The sequence below is a fragment of the Crinia signifera genome, chromosome 2 (genome assembly GCF_055691185.1).
Source record: "Crinia signifera chromosome 2, ASM5569118v1, whole genome shotgun sequence".
Taxonomy (NCBI): Eukaryota; Metazoa; Chordata; class Amphibia; order Anura; family Myobatrachidae; genus Crinia; species Crinia signifera.
In genome coordinates this window covers 98,925,242-98,942,707 of record NC_139218.1, presented here as the reverse complement: position 1 = coordinate 98,942,707, position 17,466 = coordinate 98,925,242, and the positions used below count along the sequence as shown (strand labels likewise).

The following is a 17,466-nucleotide window of genomic DNA, read 5'->3' as shown; positions in this document are numbered from 1 at the left end:
ATAACAGAGGTGTGGCTCTATGCTCTATGATAATGAGGAAACCCTCAGTGTATCTGTATGCACAAGCTAAAATGTCGATAGCGAATCGGTATCGATGGCCACCGCATCACACCGTGTGTACGCCCATTACACACACTTACAGGCCCGGTGCAAGGCACCGGAGTGCCCCAGGCGAGTCAGGGTGGGGGCGCCCCAGTGCCGGGGGGTACCTGTTGCGCCGTCTGAGGAGTGGGCAGGGGGGTCCATGCTGGCGTCTGACAGGAGCCTGCAGTGGTGTCCTTGCCGCGCGGGTACCTGCGGCACTGTGTATAAAGCTGGCGGCAGTGGGGGGTCCCTGCAGTGAATAAGAAATAACTAGCACTATCCGCCGGGCTATGCAGCGGCGCGGGAAGCGCTTCTGTTTTGAAAACACTGGCCGCACACTGATTGGCTGAAAATCAGCCAATCAGCTTGCGGCCAGTGTTTTCAAACCCGGCAGCGCTTCCCGCGCCGCCTCATAGCGCTAGTTATTTCTTATTCACTGCAGGGACCCCCCACCGCCACTAGCTTTAATATACACAGCGCCGCAGGTACCCGCGCGGCAAGGACACCACTGCAGGCTCCTGTCATAAGCCGGCATGGACCCCCCTGCCCGCTCCCCAGACGGTGCAGCAGGTACCCCCTTTGCACGGGGGGCGAGGGGTGAACTGCCGCCCTCCATACAGCGTACGCAGCATAACACTGAAAATTCACTCACATGTATTGGCTAGATGTAAAAAGCTTAAATAAAGTTTCCAGGTACATGGACTTGCCCAAATTACAACTAAACAAATATTTTCTTTACATAAGGACTCCTTAAATAAACTGTATAAATTAGATTTAACCCCTTCCCGACATTTGACGTACATTTACGTCATGGCCGGGATGTACTTCCCGACACATGGCATAAATGTACGTCATGCCATTTAACTGTCACCGCGTCTATAGACGCGGTGACAGTTTAAACATGTCTGCTGTCCCTGCATGCCCAGGGGGGGCTGCGATGCCGCCCCCCCGTCGGCGATCGCTGTGATTGGCTGTTCAGTGTGAACAGCCAATTACATCGTTTTCTGTGTCACCGGCGAATAACGTTCGCCGGTGACACAGGGATCGGTGGTGATTGGTGCTGTAAAGTACAGCACCAATCACCACGGGGTGTAAGGGTGACACTGGTGTCACCCCACCTCACTTCACCCGCCCCCAAAGGCCGTGATTGGTTCGTCGGACCGACGAACCAATCACAGCCATGGAGGGTGATTTAAACTAACGGTGACTGCACTGCAGACGCCATTCCGGTCTGGAATTGCGTGCAGTGCGGTCACCGTGCCTATCTGCCGCGATATACTGACCTGATCCTTGCAAACACTTACCTGATCACTGCTTGTAGCGTTCCTGGATCTTGTTACTTCTTGTGACTTCCCGTGTTGTGCTGTGCTGTGTTGTGCTGCTGCAGTGTGTTCGAGTTATAGATAGAGAGATAGAGAGAGAGAGATAGAGAGAGATAGAGAGGGCTAGTGACAGAGAGTGCTATATTTTGTGCTGCTGCAGTGTGATAGAGTTATAGATAGAGAGATAGAGAGAGATAGAGAGAGATAGAGAGATAGTGACAGACTGTGCTATATATTTTTTATATATATACAGCTGTACTGCGTGTGCAACTGACTGCTGCCCCCCCCCCCTTTTGTGCTGATCAGTATAAATTAACTGATCAGCAACTTTTTGGGGGCGCAGGTTTTTTTTTTATATATATACCTGTCAGTGCTGCTGCTGCAGTGTCATAGAGTGATAGATAGTGAGAGATAGAGAGATAGAGAGAGATAGTGATAGAAAGTGCTATATTTTGTGTCTGCTGCCCCCCTTTTGTGCACCCCCAGCAACTTTTTGGGGGTGCAGGGGTTATTTTTTATATATATAACTGTCAGTGCTGCTGCTGCAGTGTCATAGAGTGATAGATAGAGAGAGATAGAGAGAGATAGTGACAGAGAGTGATAGAGAGTGCTATATTTTGTGTCTGCTGCCCCCCCTTTTGTGCTGATCACTATATCTGAGGTGATCAGCAACTTTTTGAGGGTGCAGAGGTTTTTTTTTTATATATACCTGCCAGTTGCACTGTCAGTTGCACCAAAGGTTGTGCACCTGCTGCCCCTCACTGGTAATCAGTGTCGCATCACTGATCACCTTTTTTTTTTTTTTTTTGAGGGTGCTGTGGGGTCTTTTTTTAATTTTTTTTTTTTATCAAATTTTTTTGATCAAATTCCTGTTGCCTTTGAGCGCTGTTCAGTGACGGACGTTACTGACCAACATCTGTGCTCAATTTTTGGCGCAGGACCTTTTTTTTTTTTTCTGCACTACATACACACTACACACTACATACTACATTGAAATAAAGTTTGTACCCCCCCTACACTATACACGTGTTGAAACATTTCACTACCAGAAACACAAAAATAAAAATGGCATCCCAAATGTCATCCCAAATGTCATCCCAGTCATCCAGAAGAATGTATTCAGCGGAGGAGGCATATGCCATGCTTGCCTCTGACTCTGACACAGCCAGTGAGGCAAGCGGGGAATTTGAAGGATTCATCTTAAGCTCCTCTTCCTCCTCTAGTGATGAGGGACCCCCTCAAAGACGCCCCCGTAGAGCAGCTGAGACCCCCCCCCCAATAATTGATCTCGTATGGACCCCACCACCAGACAATTTTGAGCCCCAGGTTCCTGAGTTTTTGGCCATCCCAGGAATCCAATTTGATTCCACAGGTCTCAGAGAAATTGACTTTTTCAAATTATTTTTCTCTGATGATTTTATAAATTTAATGGTGGACCAAACTAATTTATATGCCCAGCAGTTTATTGCTCAAAACCCCACGTCATCATTTGCTAGGTGGACCCCTGTAGATGCAGTAGAGATGATGACGTTTTGGGGTCTGGTGTTTCATATGGGCATAGTAAAAAAGCCAGAAATTAGGCAATATTGGAGTACAGATGTTCTGTACAGCACCCCACTTTACCGTATGGCCATGACCCGGACTCGTTTTGAGTTAATCCTTAAATTTTTGCATTACAACGATAATGCACAGTGCCCACCCAGAGATGATCCCACCTTTGACCGGCTATTCAAAGTCAGGCCGGTCATTGATCACTTCAGTGCCAAATTTGAAGAGATGTACATCCCAGATAAATTCATTTGCATAGACGAGTCCCTTATACATTTTAAAGGAAGGGTTAAATTCCGCCAGTACCTTCCCAGTAAGAGGGCAAGGTATGGCATAAAAATGTATAAGCTGTGTGAAAGCACCTCAGGGTACACTCACAGGTTTAGGGTATATGAAGGGAAGGATTCAAGAATTGAACCGCCAGAATGCCCCCCCTCCCTCGTAGGTGTTAGTGGAAAAATTGTCTGGGATTTAGTGCACCCCTTCCTGGATAAAGGTTATCACCTCTATGTGGATAACTTTTACACCAGCATCCCCCTGTTTAAGGCCCTTGGTTCAAGAGGTACAGCAGCTTGCGGTACTGTGCGCAAGAACCAAAGAGGCCTCCCAAAAACGCACATTGCCCAAGTAATGAGAAGGGGTGAAAGCAGGGGAATATGCACCGAAAATATGTTGTTGGTCAAATATAAGGACAAGAGGGATGTCCTTATACTGACAACAATTCACGGAGACAGTACCACCTCCGTCCCTGTACGAGGTACCAGTACCCACACCTCAAAACCTAATTGTATCCTGGATTACAATAGGTACATGGGCGGAGTGGATCTTTCAGATCAGGTACTGAAGCCGTACAGTGCCCTGCGGAAAACAAAAATCTGGTACAAGAAGCTGGCCGTGTATATCATCCAGATGGCACTGTATAACGCTTACGTGCTATTCCGTTCTACCAGCCAGAGGGGGACATTTATGCACTTTCAAGAGGAAGTCATAAAGGGCCTAATATTTGGGAACCAGCAGGCAGAGGGCCCCAGTACTTCTAGTACTGGCCCCCGTATTGTACCAGGGCAGCATTTTCCTGATGAAATCCCCTCCACTGGAAAAAAGGGCAGGACACAAAAAAGGTGCAAAGTTTGCTATAAAAAGGGAATAAGAAAGCAAACTATTTTCCAGTGTGACACTTGCCCCGACAAACCCGGCCTATGTATAAAGGAGTGTTTTAAAATATACCACACATCTATGGATTATTAGGTTCATAATTTCACCGTGCTTCGGGGGTCTTGCTAATGCCACATAGCACCCACCATTCATTCCACCAGAATCTGAGCCGCAAAATCCAAAAATCACTCCTTCCCTTCTGAGTCCTGCCATGCACCCAACTGGTATTTTTTGGTCACATGTGAGGCATTGCCGTACTCGGGAGAAATTGGGGCACAGATTTTGGGGTGCTTTTTCTCCTTCATACCTTCTGAAAATGAAAAATTTTGAGCCAGAACTGCATTTTTGTGTAAAAAAATGTAATTTTTCATTTTCACTGCCCAGTTGTATCAAAATTGGTGAAACCCCTGGGGGTTTGAAATGTACACTATACCCCTAGATGAATTCCCTAAGGGGTGTAGTTTGCAAAATGGGGTCACTTGTGGGGGGGTTCCACTGTATTGGTGCTTTGGGGGTCTTGCTAATGCGACATAGCTCCCACCAAAATTCCACCAGAATCTGTGCTGCAAAATCCAAATATCACTCCTTCCCTTCTGAGTCCTGCCATTTTTTGGTCACACATGAAGCATTGCCGTACTCAAGAGAAATTGGGGCACAGATTTTGGGGTGCTTTGTCTCCTTCATTCCTTGTGAAAATGAAAAATTTTGAGCCAGAACTGCATTTTTGTGTAAAAAAATGTAATTTTTCATTTGCACAGCCCAGTTGTATCAAAATTGGTGAAACCCCGGGGGGTTTGAAATGTACATTATACCCCTAGATGAATTCCCTGAGGGGTGTAGTTTGCAAAATGGGGTCACTTGTGGGGGGCTTCCACTGTATTGGTGCTTTGGGGGTCTTGCTAATGCGACATAGCACCCACCAAAATTCCACCAGAATCTGAGCTGCAAAATCCAAAAATCACTCCTTCCCTTCTGAGTCCTGCCATGCACCCAAATGGTATTTTTTGGTCACATGTGAGGCATTGCCGTACTCGGGAGAAATTGGGGCACAGATTTTGGGGTGCTTTGTCTCCTTCATTCCTTGTGAAAATGAAAAATTTTGAGCCAGAACTGCATTTTTGTGTAAAAAAATGTAATTTTTCATTTTCACTGCCCAGTTGTATCAAAATTGGTGAAACCCCTGGGGGTTTGAAATGTACACTATACCCCTAGATGAATTCCCTGAGGGGTGTAGTTTGCAAAATGGGGTCACTTGTGGGAGGGTTCCACTGTATTGGTGCTTTGGGGGTCTTGCTAATGCGACATAGCACCCACCAAAATTCCACCAGAATCTGTGCTGCAAAATCCAAATATCACTCCTTCCCTTCTGAGTCCTGCCATTTTTTGGTCACACATGAAGCATTGCCGTACTCGGGAGAAATTGGGGCACAGATTTTGGGGTGCTTTGTCTCCTTCATTCCTTGTGAAAATGAAAAATTTTGAGCCAGAACTGCATTTTTGTGTAAAAAAATGTAATTTTGCATTTGCACAGCCCAGTTGTATCAAAATTGGTGAAACCCCTGGGGGTTTGAAATGTACACTATACCCCTAGATGAATTCCCTGAGGGGTGTAGTTTGCAAAATGGGGTCACTTGTGGGGGGGTTCCACTGTATTGGTGCTTTGGGGGTCTTGCTAATGCGACATAGCACCCACCAAAATTCCACCAGAATCTGAGCTGCAAAATCCAAAAATCACTCCTTCCCTTCTGAGTCCTGCCATGCACCCAAATGGTATTTTTTGGTCACATGTGAGGCATTGCCATACTCAGGAGAAATTGGGGCACAGATTTTGGGGTGCTTTGTCTCCTTCATTCCTTGTGAAAATGAAAAATTTTGAGCCAGAACTGCATTTTTGTGTAAAAAATTTAATTTTTCATTTTCACTGCCCAGTTGTACCACAATTGGTGAAACCCCGGGGGGTTTGAAATGTACATTATACCCCTAGATGAATTCCCTGAGGGGTGTAGTTTGCAAAATGGGGTCACTTGTGGGGGGCTTTCACTGTATTGGTGCTTTGGGGGTCTTGCTAATGCGACATAGCACCCACCAAAATTCCACCAGAATCTGAGCTGCAAAATCCAAAAATCACTTCTTCCCTTCTGAGTCCTGCCATGCACCCAAATGGTATTTTTTGGTCACATGTGAGGCATTGCCGTACTCGGGAGAAATTGGGGCACAGATTTTGGGGTGCTTTGTCTCCTTCATTCCTTGTGAAAATGAAAACTTTTGAGCCAGAACTGCATTTTTGTGTAAAAAATTTAATTTTTCATTTTCACTGCCCAGTTGTACCACATTTGGTGAAACCCCTGGGGGTTTGAAATGTACATTATACCCCTAGATGAATTCCCTGAGGGGTGTAGTTTGCAAAATGGGGTCACTTGTGGGGGGCTTCCACTGTATTGGTGCTTTGGGGGTCTTGCTAATGCGACATAGCACCCACCAAAATTCCACCAGAATCTGAGCTGCAAAATACAAAAATCACTCCTTCCCTTCTGAGTCCTGCCATGCACCCAAATGGTATTTTTTGGTCACATGTGAGGCATTGCCGTACTCTGGAGAAATTGGGGCACAGATTTTGGGGTGCTTTGTCTCCTTCATTCCTTGTGAAAATGAAAAATTTTGAGCCAGAACTGCATTTTTGTGTAAAAAAATGTAATTTTTCATTTGCACAGCCCAGTTGTATCAAAATTGGTGAAACCCCTGGGGGTTTGAAATGTACACTATACCCCTAGATGAATTCCCTGAGGGGTGTAGTTTGCAAAATGGGAACACTTGTGGGGGGCTTCCACTGTATTGGTGCTTTGGGGGTCTTGCTAATGCGACATAGCACCCACCAAAATTCCACCAGAATCTGAGCTGCAAAATACAAAAATCACTCCTTCCCTTCTGAGTCCTGCCATGCACCCAAATGGTATTTTTTGGTCACATGTGAGGCATTGCCGTACTCGGGAGAAATTGGGGCACAGATTTTGGGGTGCTTTGTCTCCTTCATTCCTTGTGAAAATGAAAAATTTTGAGCCAGAACTGCATTTTTGTGTAAAAAAATTAATTTTTCATTTTCACTGCCCAGTTGTACCACAATTGGTGAAACCCCTGGGGGTTTGAAATGTACATTATACCCCTAGATGAATTCCCTGAGGGGTGTAGTTTGCAAAATGGGGTCACTTGTGGGGGGGTTCCTAACTTTTAGCATCTTATGGTGCCTAGAAACCTACATGGTGCCTAAAAAATAATCTCATAAAAAGGAGGCTCCAAAATCAAGTAGGTGCTCCTTCTATTATGAAGCCTGTGGTTTGGTCAACGTGCACACTAGGGCCACATATAGGATATTTATGAAAACAAAAGAATTGGGGGAATCAATTTTTAGTCACATTTCTCTAGTAAAATCTACTGTGTTCCTTAGAAAAATGTATTAAAATTGCAAATCTGCAAAAAAAAATGAAATTTTGAAATTTCACCTACACTTTGTTTTAATTCCTGTGAAACACCTAAAGGGTTAACAAACTTCCAAAATGCTGTTTTGAATACTGTGAGGGGTGCAGTTTTTGAAATGGCATCATTTATGGGGGTGTCTCACATACAAGTCCCTCAAAGTCACATCAGAACTGAACTGGTCCCTAAAAAAATCAGTGTTTGAAATTTTCTTGAAAATTTGAGAATTTGCTATTCATATTTTAAGCCTCCTAGTGTCCAAAAAAATTAAAAGGAGGTTGAAATAATGATGGCAACATAAAGTAGACATATGGTCTATGTTAGTTATTAACTATTTTGAGTGGTATGATTATTTGTCTCACAAGCAGAAAATTTAACATTTTGCAAATTGCAAAATTTTCCATTTTTTTACGACATTTTGGTATTTTTCACAAAAAAACACAGTCTGTATCGACGAAAATTTACCACTAACTTGAAGTACAATGTGTCACGAGAAAACAATCTCAAAATCACTGGGATAAGTAAAAGCAAAAAAAAGTTATCCCCACTTAAGTGATACCTGTCAGATTTGAAAAAAAGGGCTCTGTCAGGAAGGTAAAAACTGGCTGCGGCGGGAAGGGGTTAAATGAAGACAACAAGTTTTGTGAAGAAACGTTTTATAATAAAAACTGAAATAATACAGAATGCTTAAAACATAATATTTAGAAATATTTTTTTCTAACAGCAATTACAGACCAATTCCATTATTGTAAAATGAATTTATTTGCATTCATGGACCCATATTGGTATGTTTCAAACATTTGAGAACAAATACAGCCTTTCTAATGAATCCTGTGAATATTGAACTCATTTGGCAGCTCTGTCTCATGGAATATAATAACCAATATTTACAAGGAATATACAATGATCAGCCTGAGGAATATGGCTATCTCAGCTTTGGGCCACAAATGATGAACATCTAGGGAAATATGTAAGACTTATACATATAGCTGGAGTATTGTGCTACCAGGACCTAGGGACACAGATGACTGATAACAGGAAGTGAATGCATAATTTTCATTTTATTACGTCTTTTAATTCTATATACAATAAATATGCTGTACAGTGAAATTATTTGGCACCTCTTCATATCAAAATATTTGTGGGGGGATTTATGAAATGCCTCTGACTGTTATTTTGAAGCCATTATAATGTAAATGCTGATTCTTGTAGCATAAATACTTTGCAAAATAGCAATTATCGTTAGAAGAGTATGTTATTATATATCAAAGCTTTAAAACAAGGGCAATAAAAAAATCTAAGCTAGTTTAAACTACTGTATGCCTAAATTAACATATGACATTCTGCACAAACACACACACACGCGCGCACACACACACACACACACACACACACACACACACACACACACACACACACACACACACACAATATGTAAGACCAGAGCAGGTGGCACTCACCATGATTTAACAACAATGGAAATAAGGAGAATTAATGGTTCAATATCTCTATTTTGATCGGAATCAAATGTTCTGATGAAAATCGAAAAATTTAAACTTGAATCCTGATGAATGCCGTCTGCTCTGGACTACGTATGTGCTCCCACACATTGGATGGCACCTGGGTGATACTGCGTATGCACGGGAAATGAGTACCGATTCTTCTAGTTGTTTTGTATATATTATTTATATATATATATATATATATATATATATATATATATATATATATATATATATATATGCAGAGGAAGGAGAAACGGCATTCCAGTCCGGACCGATAACAGTAAATTTTGCGTTTTATCACAAGTCCTGGAGTGACGTTTCTCCTTCCTCTGCATGTACATTTGGGGTTCCCACCCCAAGGAATGGGCAACCGGGCCAGAATCAATACGCTGTCCTGGCAGCGGGGCAGTGCCGGTCTCTTTATACAGTACTATGTGTATATATATATATATATACACATATACATATTTCTTAGCACAGTGTAAAGAACCATGCTGTAGCGGGATCACAATGTGTACTGTACATACGCATAGCAGCTAAGCTCCCGTATAAGTGAATGTGTTGTGCTCGCATTGTAGTGTATGCACAGCGGAAGCAATGCCATGCAGACACATACGCCCTGTTATGCCGTGAGATTTTATATATATATGTCTGGCTCGCCCGCCCTAGAAAAGCACTATAGCCCCAGGTGCCCGCACAATGTTGGCTCGGTGAATTGGCCAATAAATAAGTATTGCCGTAGTCTCCAATAACAGAACACTAAAGGTCCATACACACGGGGCATTTTTGCCCAGCATGTTTAAAGAGAAATGATGGGGAAAATCGCTGGGATGAAAAAAGCTCAGTGCTAAGCCTTTTTTGCCCATCTTGTTGAATTTCCCTGGGGTGGACGGCTGTCCATAGAAGGATGCTATGGACTGCCGCCCACTCTGCCCACAGACGGGTAATAACATCAGATAAGCGTCCAGGCCTGTGTTGATAAGGGAGTGTGCATCAGCGCTCACCACTCACTGCTGCCCCGTACACACTGGGCGGCTTTCCAGCTGAAAGCAGCTCAGATGAGTACACTGAGCTGTTTTTAGCTCAAAATCGCACAGTGTGTATGGGCCTTAAAGCTGCCCATACACTTGCCGATTCGGCCGTGCGTTTTGTGCTTAAATAGCATTGCATCGCATTGTATGCCTTGTGCATGCAATGCGATGTGATAAAAAGCAAGTACAAAATATGTATGTGCAGCACATACTTTTTGTACTGTGCGATGAGATGCTGCGGGAGCGCGCATCTCATCGCACACATCGCGGTGCCGAGATCGACACGTGTATGGGCGCCTTAAGACCTTAGTGCTCTATATATTATTTTCTTATACACAAAATATTATTAAACTGACTACAAAATCAAGAAATATATGCTAGACTACACTAGGACACAATGATGCATCTTCTATTTTTTCGGACAGCAAAGAAGAGACAAGCCTGCCAATTGCTTACTGCTTATGTGAGTTATTCTTATGACAAAACAATGACATATGTTTATAAATAAGATCATTGGGACCTGATCCACCAATATAAAAAGTCTGTTGCTTAACGGAGATAAAATATTGGAATAAATTATAGCAATGTCTCTATATGTCTCTATATGCCCTGAATTGCTCAGGGTGGTCCAGCAGTCCTCACCAAACCCCCATTATGTTACTAACCACTGTTCTCTTTTTTGATGGAGCTGGCAGTAAATAAACCACAAGAAATGGACACTACAATGTTCCACTTACAGGCTAATTCCGTGTGTGTAAAGGGAGTTTGGCCAACCAAGTGGGAAGTAATGCCAAACACAAACAGACCTATACTGAACAAGCCTGGCTGGAATACAGTTCATTGCACAAAACAGACAGAGGAATTCAGCTAGAACATCTGTGCTTATTCCCTACACACTGACAGAACGAGGCTTCACACACACATTCAGATGTGACAAACACAATTCTATATAACACATAATAAAGCTGAGGTTACTGGGCCTTTGAGGATTATTATCAAGTATTTTTTTCTGTATATAATTTAAGTTAAACACATTTTTATACAAAATTTCATTGAATCTACATGCAATAAGTATTCATCCAAAATACAGACGTACAGTATAGTAAGTACCCTGTAGATAAAGTAACTCAAGCCATGGTGGGAGTGCAATTAGTTCCTACAGAGCAACACTGATAAACCAAGCACAAGTCGGCGATGCAATGACGGACAGTCTACTTAATGCATGTGCTAGACTGCCTTGTCTTGATAGTTCTATGACTTCTGACTGGTGTGTTTGCGTTTTGCCATGGAGGATCTCAACATCAAGGTTCCTTCAACTGATGTTCCAGGATTGTCCATCATCTTTTGCCACAAATACTGTTCTTCACCTTGAGCATCCATCCAGTCAACCTCGTTTCCATAACTGGTACCTGTAGATGTAAGCCACAGACACTTAACAGACCTGCACAATTTACTCACTTGCTCAAGTTTCAAAGATTCCTTTCTAAATATGCTATGAGCCGATTTACACTGACACTTCTCCCGGTCTCTCTTATATAAGATTGATTTGTCACATAAAATTAACTTCAGTAAAGATCACCAGACCAATTTTACCTTAGGCTACTTGCAATATCACATCCATCACAGGGTCAAGCGCAGGCTTTGACTGGGTGGAATTTAAATTTGCCTCTCACTTTAAATATATTCTCTTTAAAAAAAAAAAGCTACAGCTGATCAGGTTACAGTGGCTACATGCAGAGATGCAACCATTTTATGTACATTCTTCTCTTGGAAGCCCACGTACTGCTCTGCAAAAAGGTTTTGCAGAGTTGAAAATTGCATTTTCCCTTTACGTAGATATACAGATGGAGCCATCCTCATCTAGCCGCCTCAGGATAGCCATGGTGAGCCATGGCTATCCGAGGCATAATGTTCTCAGCTGCAATGCAATACATCGAACAACACAGTAGGGGATTAGCAGAGTAATCCTATTACTTAATCCTAATAAAGGGCTAGATGAGGATGACTCTATCTGTATGTAGGATCTTTGCTAGGTTCCGATTCCAGCGACCCAAACCTTGACTCTAAACAGTTGAATGTATATTAATAAACAAAACTGTCTAGCAGAACTTTATATTGTTTATATCATTCACTGAATGCGATGAGTGTATGAGACTAATACAACACTCTATCCAGTTCCATTTTTGTCCGCCCCCTGTTGAAAAAATATATTCCGTCTTGACCACTACCTGCGGAGCCATACTCCTATTTGAAAGTGAAAAACATGTCCTCCCGCACCAGGTATCACCAAAGTTAGGGACCCCACTGGTTCCAATCCCTACTACTTCTCATGTATAAGAAACATGTATGGAAATAATTCAGCCCAAACTAAAGGTGCCCATACACGGTACAATTATTGTATTAGTTTTGGACTAGATCACACATTGCAATGCATCGCATACATTTTGCAATGCAAAGCAATGAGATGCAATGAAATGCAATCTAGTACAAAAAGTTGCCTAGTTTGTCAATGCCTAGGGCCGGCTCTGGGTGTTTGGTTTGCTTCTATAGAATCTACACCATTATTCTTCTTCTGACAATCAAAGTGGGCGGCCACAACACAACCCTGTCACCCCTGTTCCTGACTCTTGGCTTTAACATAATGAACACAGTTCTGCCAGTGAATTTCAGTGGTATTATAGCTCTGCATTCATTCACTATTATACAATTAAGTTCTTCTAGTAACAGTCAGGGGCATAGGGAGGGTGGAGCACCGCATACTGTGTCGCCGGCTGCCCCGCCCTGCTCGCCCGCTCGCTCCCCGCCTACTCCTCACCATCCCGGATGAGCTGCCCTGTCCGCCGCTATTTTCAATGAAGTCTCTCGCTGGACTGCTAGGCAATATGCACTTGCGGTCCAGCAGCCATTCAGAAGCAAAAATTAGCGGCGGAGAGGTCAGCTCAGCCGGGCACAGTGTGGAGCGAGCAGGCTGCAATCCCCCTTGGCAACGAGCTATTTAGTACCCCTTGGCAATGAGCTATTTACTCCTCCTTGGTAACAAGCTATTTCAGTCCCCCTTGGCATCGAGCATGAAGCCTCTGGCATCAAGCATGAAGTTCCTAGCAATGAGCATGTAGGCAAGTGGCACTTATGTGTCAAATGTGTAATGGGCATTATGGTTTGTTATATAGTATGTAATGGTCATCATGTGTTGCCTTATCTGTAATGGACATTACGGTTTGTTACATAGCATGTAATGGGCATTACAGTTTTTTATATAGTATGTAATGGTCATCATGTGTGGCCTTATGTGTAATTGGCATTAAGGCATGTGGCTTTATGTGTAATGGGTATTACAAAGTTCACTAAATTGTGCAATGGGAATTACGGTGTGTGGTATAATGTTAGGCCGCAGCAAACATTTAGCTGAACCATAGCAATTGATATTACAAATACTATTTAAAAACATTGTAATTGCTTTTGTTAACTGAAGCACATCGTAAACTAATTAGAATAATTACATTGCTATACTGGATGTCTTTACAGGCTAATGAATATATAAGTCTGCATTCAAGCTACCAAATTAAGCTACCAAATTAAGGATCCTTGAAATCAAACTTAAACAGCTGTACAAGAGATGGAATAGTGTACAGCAGTATGCAGGCCCGTTAGTGGGTTTCATGTTCTGTTTGTGATGCAGATATTGTAATAAATATACCTCTTAATATAACATTTACTTTACAAAATGATAAAACAGTCACATGACTGAGGACTTACCGGTGCCACAGCCCAAAGAGACTCCACCCAGGAAAATGTTGCTGGACAATGATTCCTTGTCCCAGACTGTAAGCTCTAGGCACACATTTTGCATATCTTCTGGCTGGAGGCTGGTGAATGAGAATGTGTGGTTCCACTGAGGATTGACAGACTTTTTGATGATGGCAGTTTTGTGCTTTGTTGATTTGTTGTTATCTGGTAATAAATATCTGGGGGTTTAAGAAAAAAATAACTTAATAAATTGTTAGCACAGTCCAAAACAAACATAAACATCAAACAACCCAACATATAAATAAAACTTCAGTCATAAATAAAAACTGACTCACTCCACTGAGGATTAATTGCTGTAGAATAGTTTTATAGGAAGCCTTTGAATCAGAATGTGGAAATTCTCATATTTAAATAATTCATTTTTTTCCATTTCTGTGCATATAAATATCAATATTTGAAAACATAAAAAAATCCCTAGTTACGGAAGATGAGAGACACGCAAATCGGTATTACTTACTCTCTGGGTTCGGTATGATACTGCTATACAAATAATGTAAATAGGTATTCAAATAATATTTGTATTGAAATTCAAACAAAATAAATATGCGTAAATACATTTATCAAGTGTTGAAATATAGTGGTGTCCCCTTACATCTAGCCTCCCTGTACATTAAACAGCCATAAATTCACCATCGGTACTCTCATGCTTAACAGACCTTAACACTTAACTTACTAACTTATCTAAAAATAACGACACGGACACAAGTGCTGGCGTTTCAAAATAATGAATGTCAAATTTATTTTTGACAACAGACTAAACTATATATATATATATTGGTGGCGGCACTAAAGAACGGTCAGATTAAAGAAAGGGGGGTGGGTTAGGATCACCATACCATTCACACACCGCTGGTGACCAACTCTCCCAGCCACCACCCAGGTCGGTGGTGGCAGCCATCTTCTGTGCATAGAAGTATGGCTCGTGACAATCGATGCCTGGAGAGCTCACCCACTAACCTACACACATTCCATCTACACAATTGACCGTTCTTTACCGCCGCCCAGGTGAAGAAAATAGAGACAGAAAATAGGGATGGGAGGGTGGGAAACTTTCCAGAGAGGAAGCTGACTCCTGATCACAAGACCCTCTGCCCTGCTAAAACTCCTCCCTTGACACCCATTGGCTGCCAGCCGCAGCCCTATCTGTCCCCACTGTTAGTTCCTCCCAGCATGAAATCCCCTAGGTGATTTATGTCACCTCTAGCTTAATCAGCCATCGGTGTTCCTTTTTAGTCACACTATTGTGAGGAGTGACTTTGTAGCAGTGAGTGTGTTTTCATGCGCCTTTCTCCTTTAAAATCCATCTGATTGGCAAAACAATGAATAAAGCAGCTATTGCTGATTAAAATGTTATGTGGCCTGTATATATTCTGTGTGTGACTGCGGGTATAACTGCATACGAAATGTTACGCTACAGTACTTTCCTAGAAAACACCCACACCGATGGCCATCCCAACAGCAGCAGCCTTGTGATTCTTTCAGTTGCAGTCACAGCACTGTACTCAGTCTCCAGAGGTAGTACAACTCAGCTGCCACAGGTGGCAGTGCTGAGCTCAGGCAAATGCATTGTAATGGAAAACGAAACTGAAAGAATGACGGATCAGGAGCGGTGGCTCACTCACTCGTTTATCGGATCCGTCCAAAAAGATCCGCTTCCTGTGCAAATGCTCCATCTGTACCCGGGTAAGCTGTTTAGCGGTGGTGGTGGGAGGGAGGGGGACTTGCTGAGCATAGGGGGATTGTAGGGACGGGGCAGCTCTGGCAGTCTATCATTCTGGGACTGTGTGTGGGCGAGTAAAAGAGGCTCTGATTGACACACTCCCAGAATGATTGACACATGTAGCTAAATATATAAGAGATTTTACAACATCTTTGAAAGAAAGGAGACCGGGTGTGCATTTAAAAAGGTGTGACAGGCGTTGCCCTGGTGAATGATGGTTCTCATTCATCATATGCCATTAATGAGCCAAGTGAGAAATCTATAGAGCAAAAGCTTATAGCACATTAGACGTGCACACTCCATTACATTCATAAATAGGAGAAAACATATTAACCCTATGAAATCTCCACCTGTCCTCTATTACAAGATCAGGCTGGACTTGAGTAAATGCATTCACAAACAGGCCCAGGTTGCTTCATCAGGAGAGTCTAATGTGTTTTTGCATCAACTGGGAAATTAGTCTAAGGCCTTCACACGGAGGACTGATGGCATACCTCCCAACATGACCCGCTCCAGGAGGGACACAATGCTCTGTTTCTGTACTTCCCTCTGAATGAATACCTGCCATCACCTGTGTTGAAAAATACCTTTCATATCAATTACCCTGTTTGGCACAGGTGACGGCAATCATACATTCAGAGGAATGTCAAGAAGCAGAGCATTGTGTCCCTCCTGGGGGTGTGGTATGGGGTTCCGACTGTCGGGATCCCGACAGTCATTAGCCCGACGTTGGGATCCCGACTGCCCGGACTCAGACAGCATGGCGAGCGCAAAAAAGCCCCTTGCAGGGGCTTACAGTGGGGGATACAGTGGTGTGTGTGTGGGTGTGCGGAAACATTCTAATGATGAGGTAAAGGTAACACTGTCTGCCCTATCATAATGAGATTTGCTTCTTAAACTGGGTACACACCCACATATTTATCTGTCCAATCCGTCTGGTGGGAACAAAAACCTGTAAATGTATGGGAACATATGAGAATCAACCATTAGCTCTCAAAATGCTGTTAAATGCACAAAATCTATCACTCTGATAAGTTTGTTAAATCAAATGGAATTCACCAATTTGTCTGAATGACCATAGTCTGTTTCCCAGAATGGTTGATTGTCATTTGCTCCTATACAGTACATTACCAGATTTGTTTTTCCCCCAGACAGATTAGACAGATTGGACAGATACATCTTTAGGTGTGTACCCAGCTTAATTCACTTAAACTATTGCAACTTCTGCTTTGAATTCTAATTACCGCTAATGTCAATTTCATTGAATGTTTCAAAATATATTACAATGATGAAGAGGTTGCACAGGAAAAGTTAGAACCTCTGAAGCAAAGTCAGAGAACTGAAAACAAATCTGACAGAATACAAATAACAATTAAATATGCCTAATTTATACACGATATCATTTTTTTGTAACATTATTTATCGGCAACCAGCTACAGTATATAATAATAATATATAATAACAATAATAAGTCTATGTAGTAAGCCTTAGAGAGAGACAAAGTACCAACCAGCTCCTAACTGCCGTGTTGCATTCTGTGTTTGAATGGTTAGTGCTTTATCTCTGTCCACTTTATCTCTCTCTAAGGCTTAGTATGTTAGTATGTACGTAGGGCCTGATTCAGACCTGTTTCCTAGGCTGCGTGTGTTCACAGCTAGCGAACAGGTAAACTGTGCCCGCCACCCGACCGAGCATACGCTCCCCCCCTACACCACCCGAATCCCCATGTTTGCATGTACACTTACACCTCCCCTCACATCTGTCCGTACAGGTGAAAAATCATTGCCGTTCGCAGATAAAAGTCAGTCTACACTGACTGTTAT

At 42.7% G+C, this 17,466-nt stretch overlaps 1 protein-coding gene across 4 annotated transcripts in view; it reads right to left on the bottom strand.

Moving 5' to 3' along the window:
- Positions 1–8,323: 8,323 nt before the first annotated feature.
- The window catches only part of SYTL5 (synaptotagmin like 5), a 175,777-nt gene continuing 166,634 nt past the window's right edge, over positions 8,324–17,466 (bottom strand). For all 4 annotated transcript variants that reach the window (XM_083172602.1, XM_083172604.1, XM_083172603.1 and 1 more), the window contains 2 exons: positions 13,873–14,081; positions 8,324–11,525 (listed from right to left, as the gene is read on the bottom strand). In XM_083172602.1, the coding sequence (XP_083028728.1) occupies positions 11,368–11,525; positions 13,873–14,081 (367 nt within the window). In that variant the 3' untranslated portion in view covers positions 8,324–11,367. The remainder of the gene's footprint in view (positions 11,526–13,872; positions 14,082–17,466) is intronic.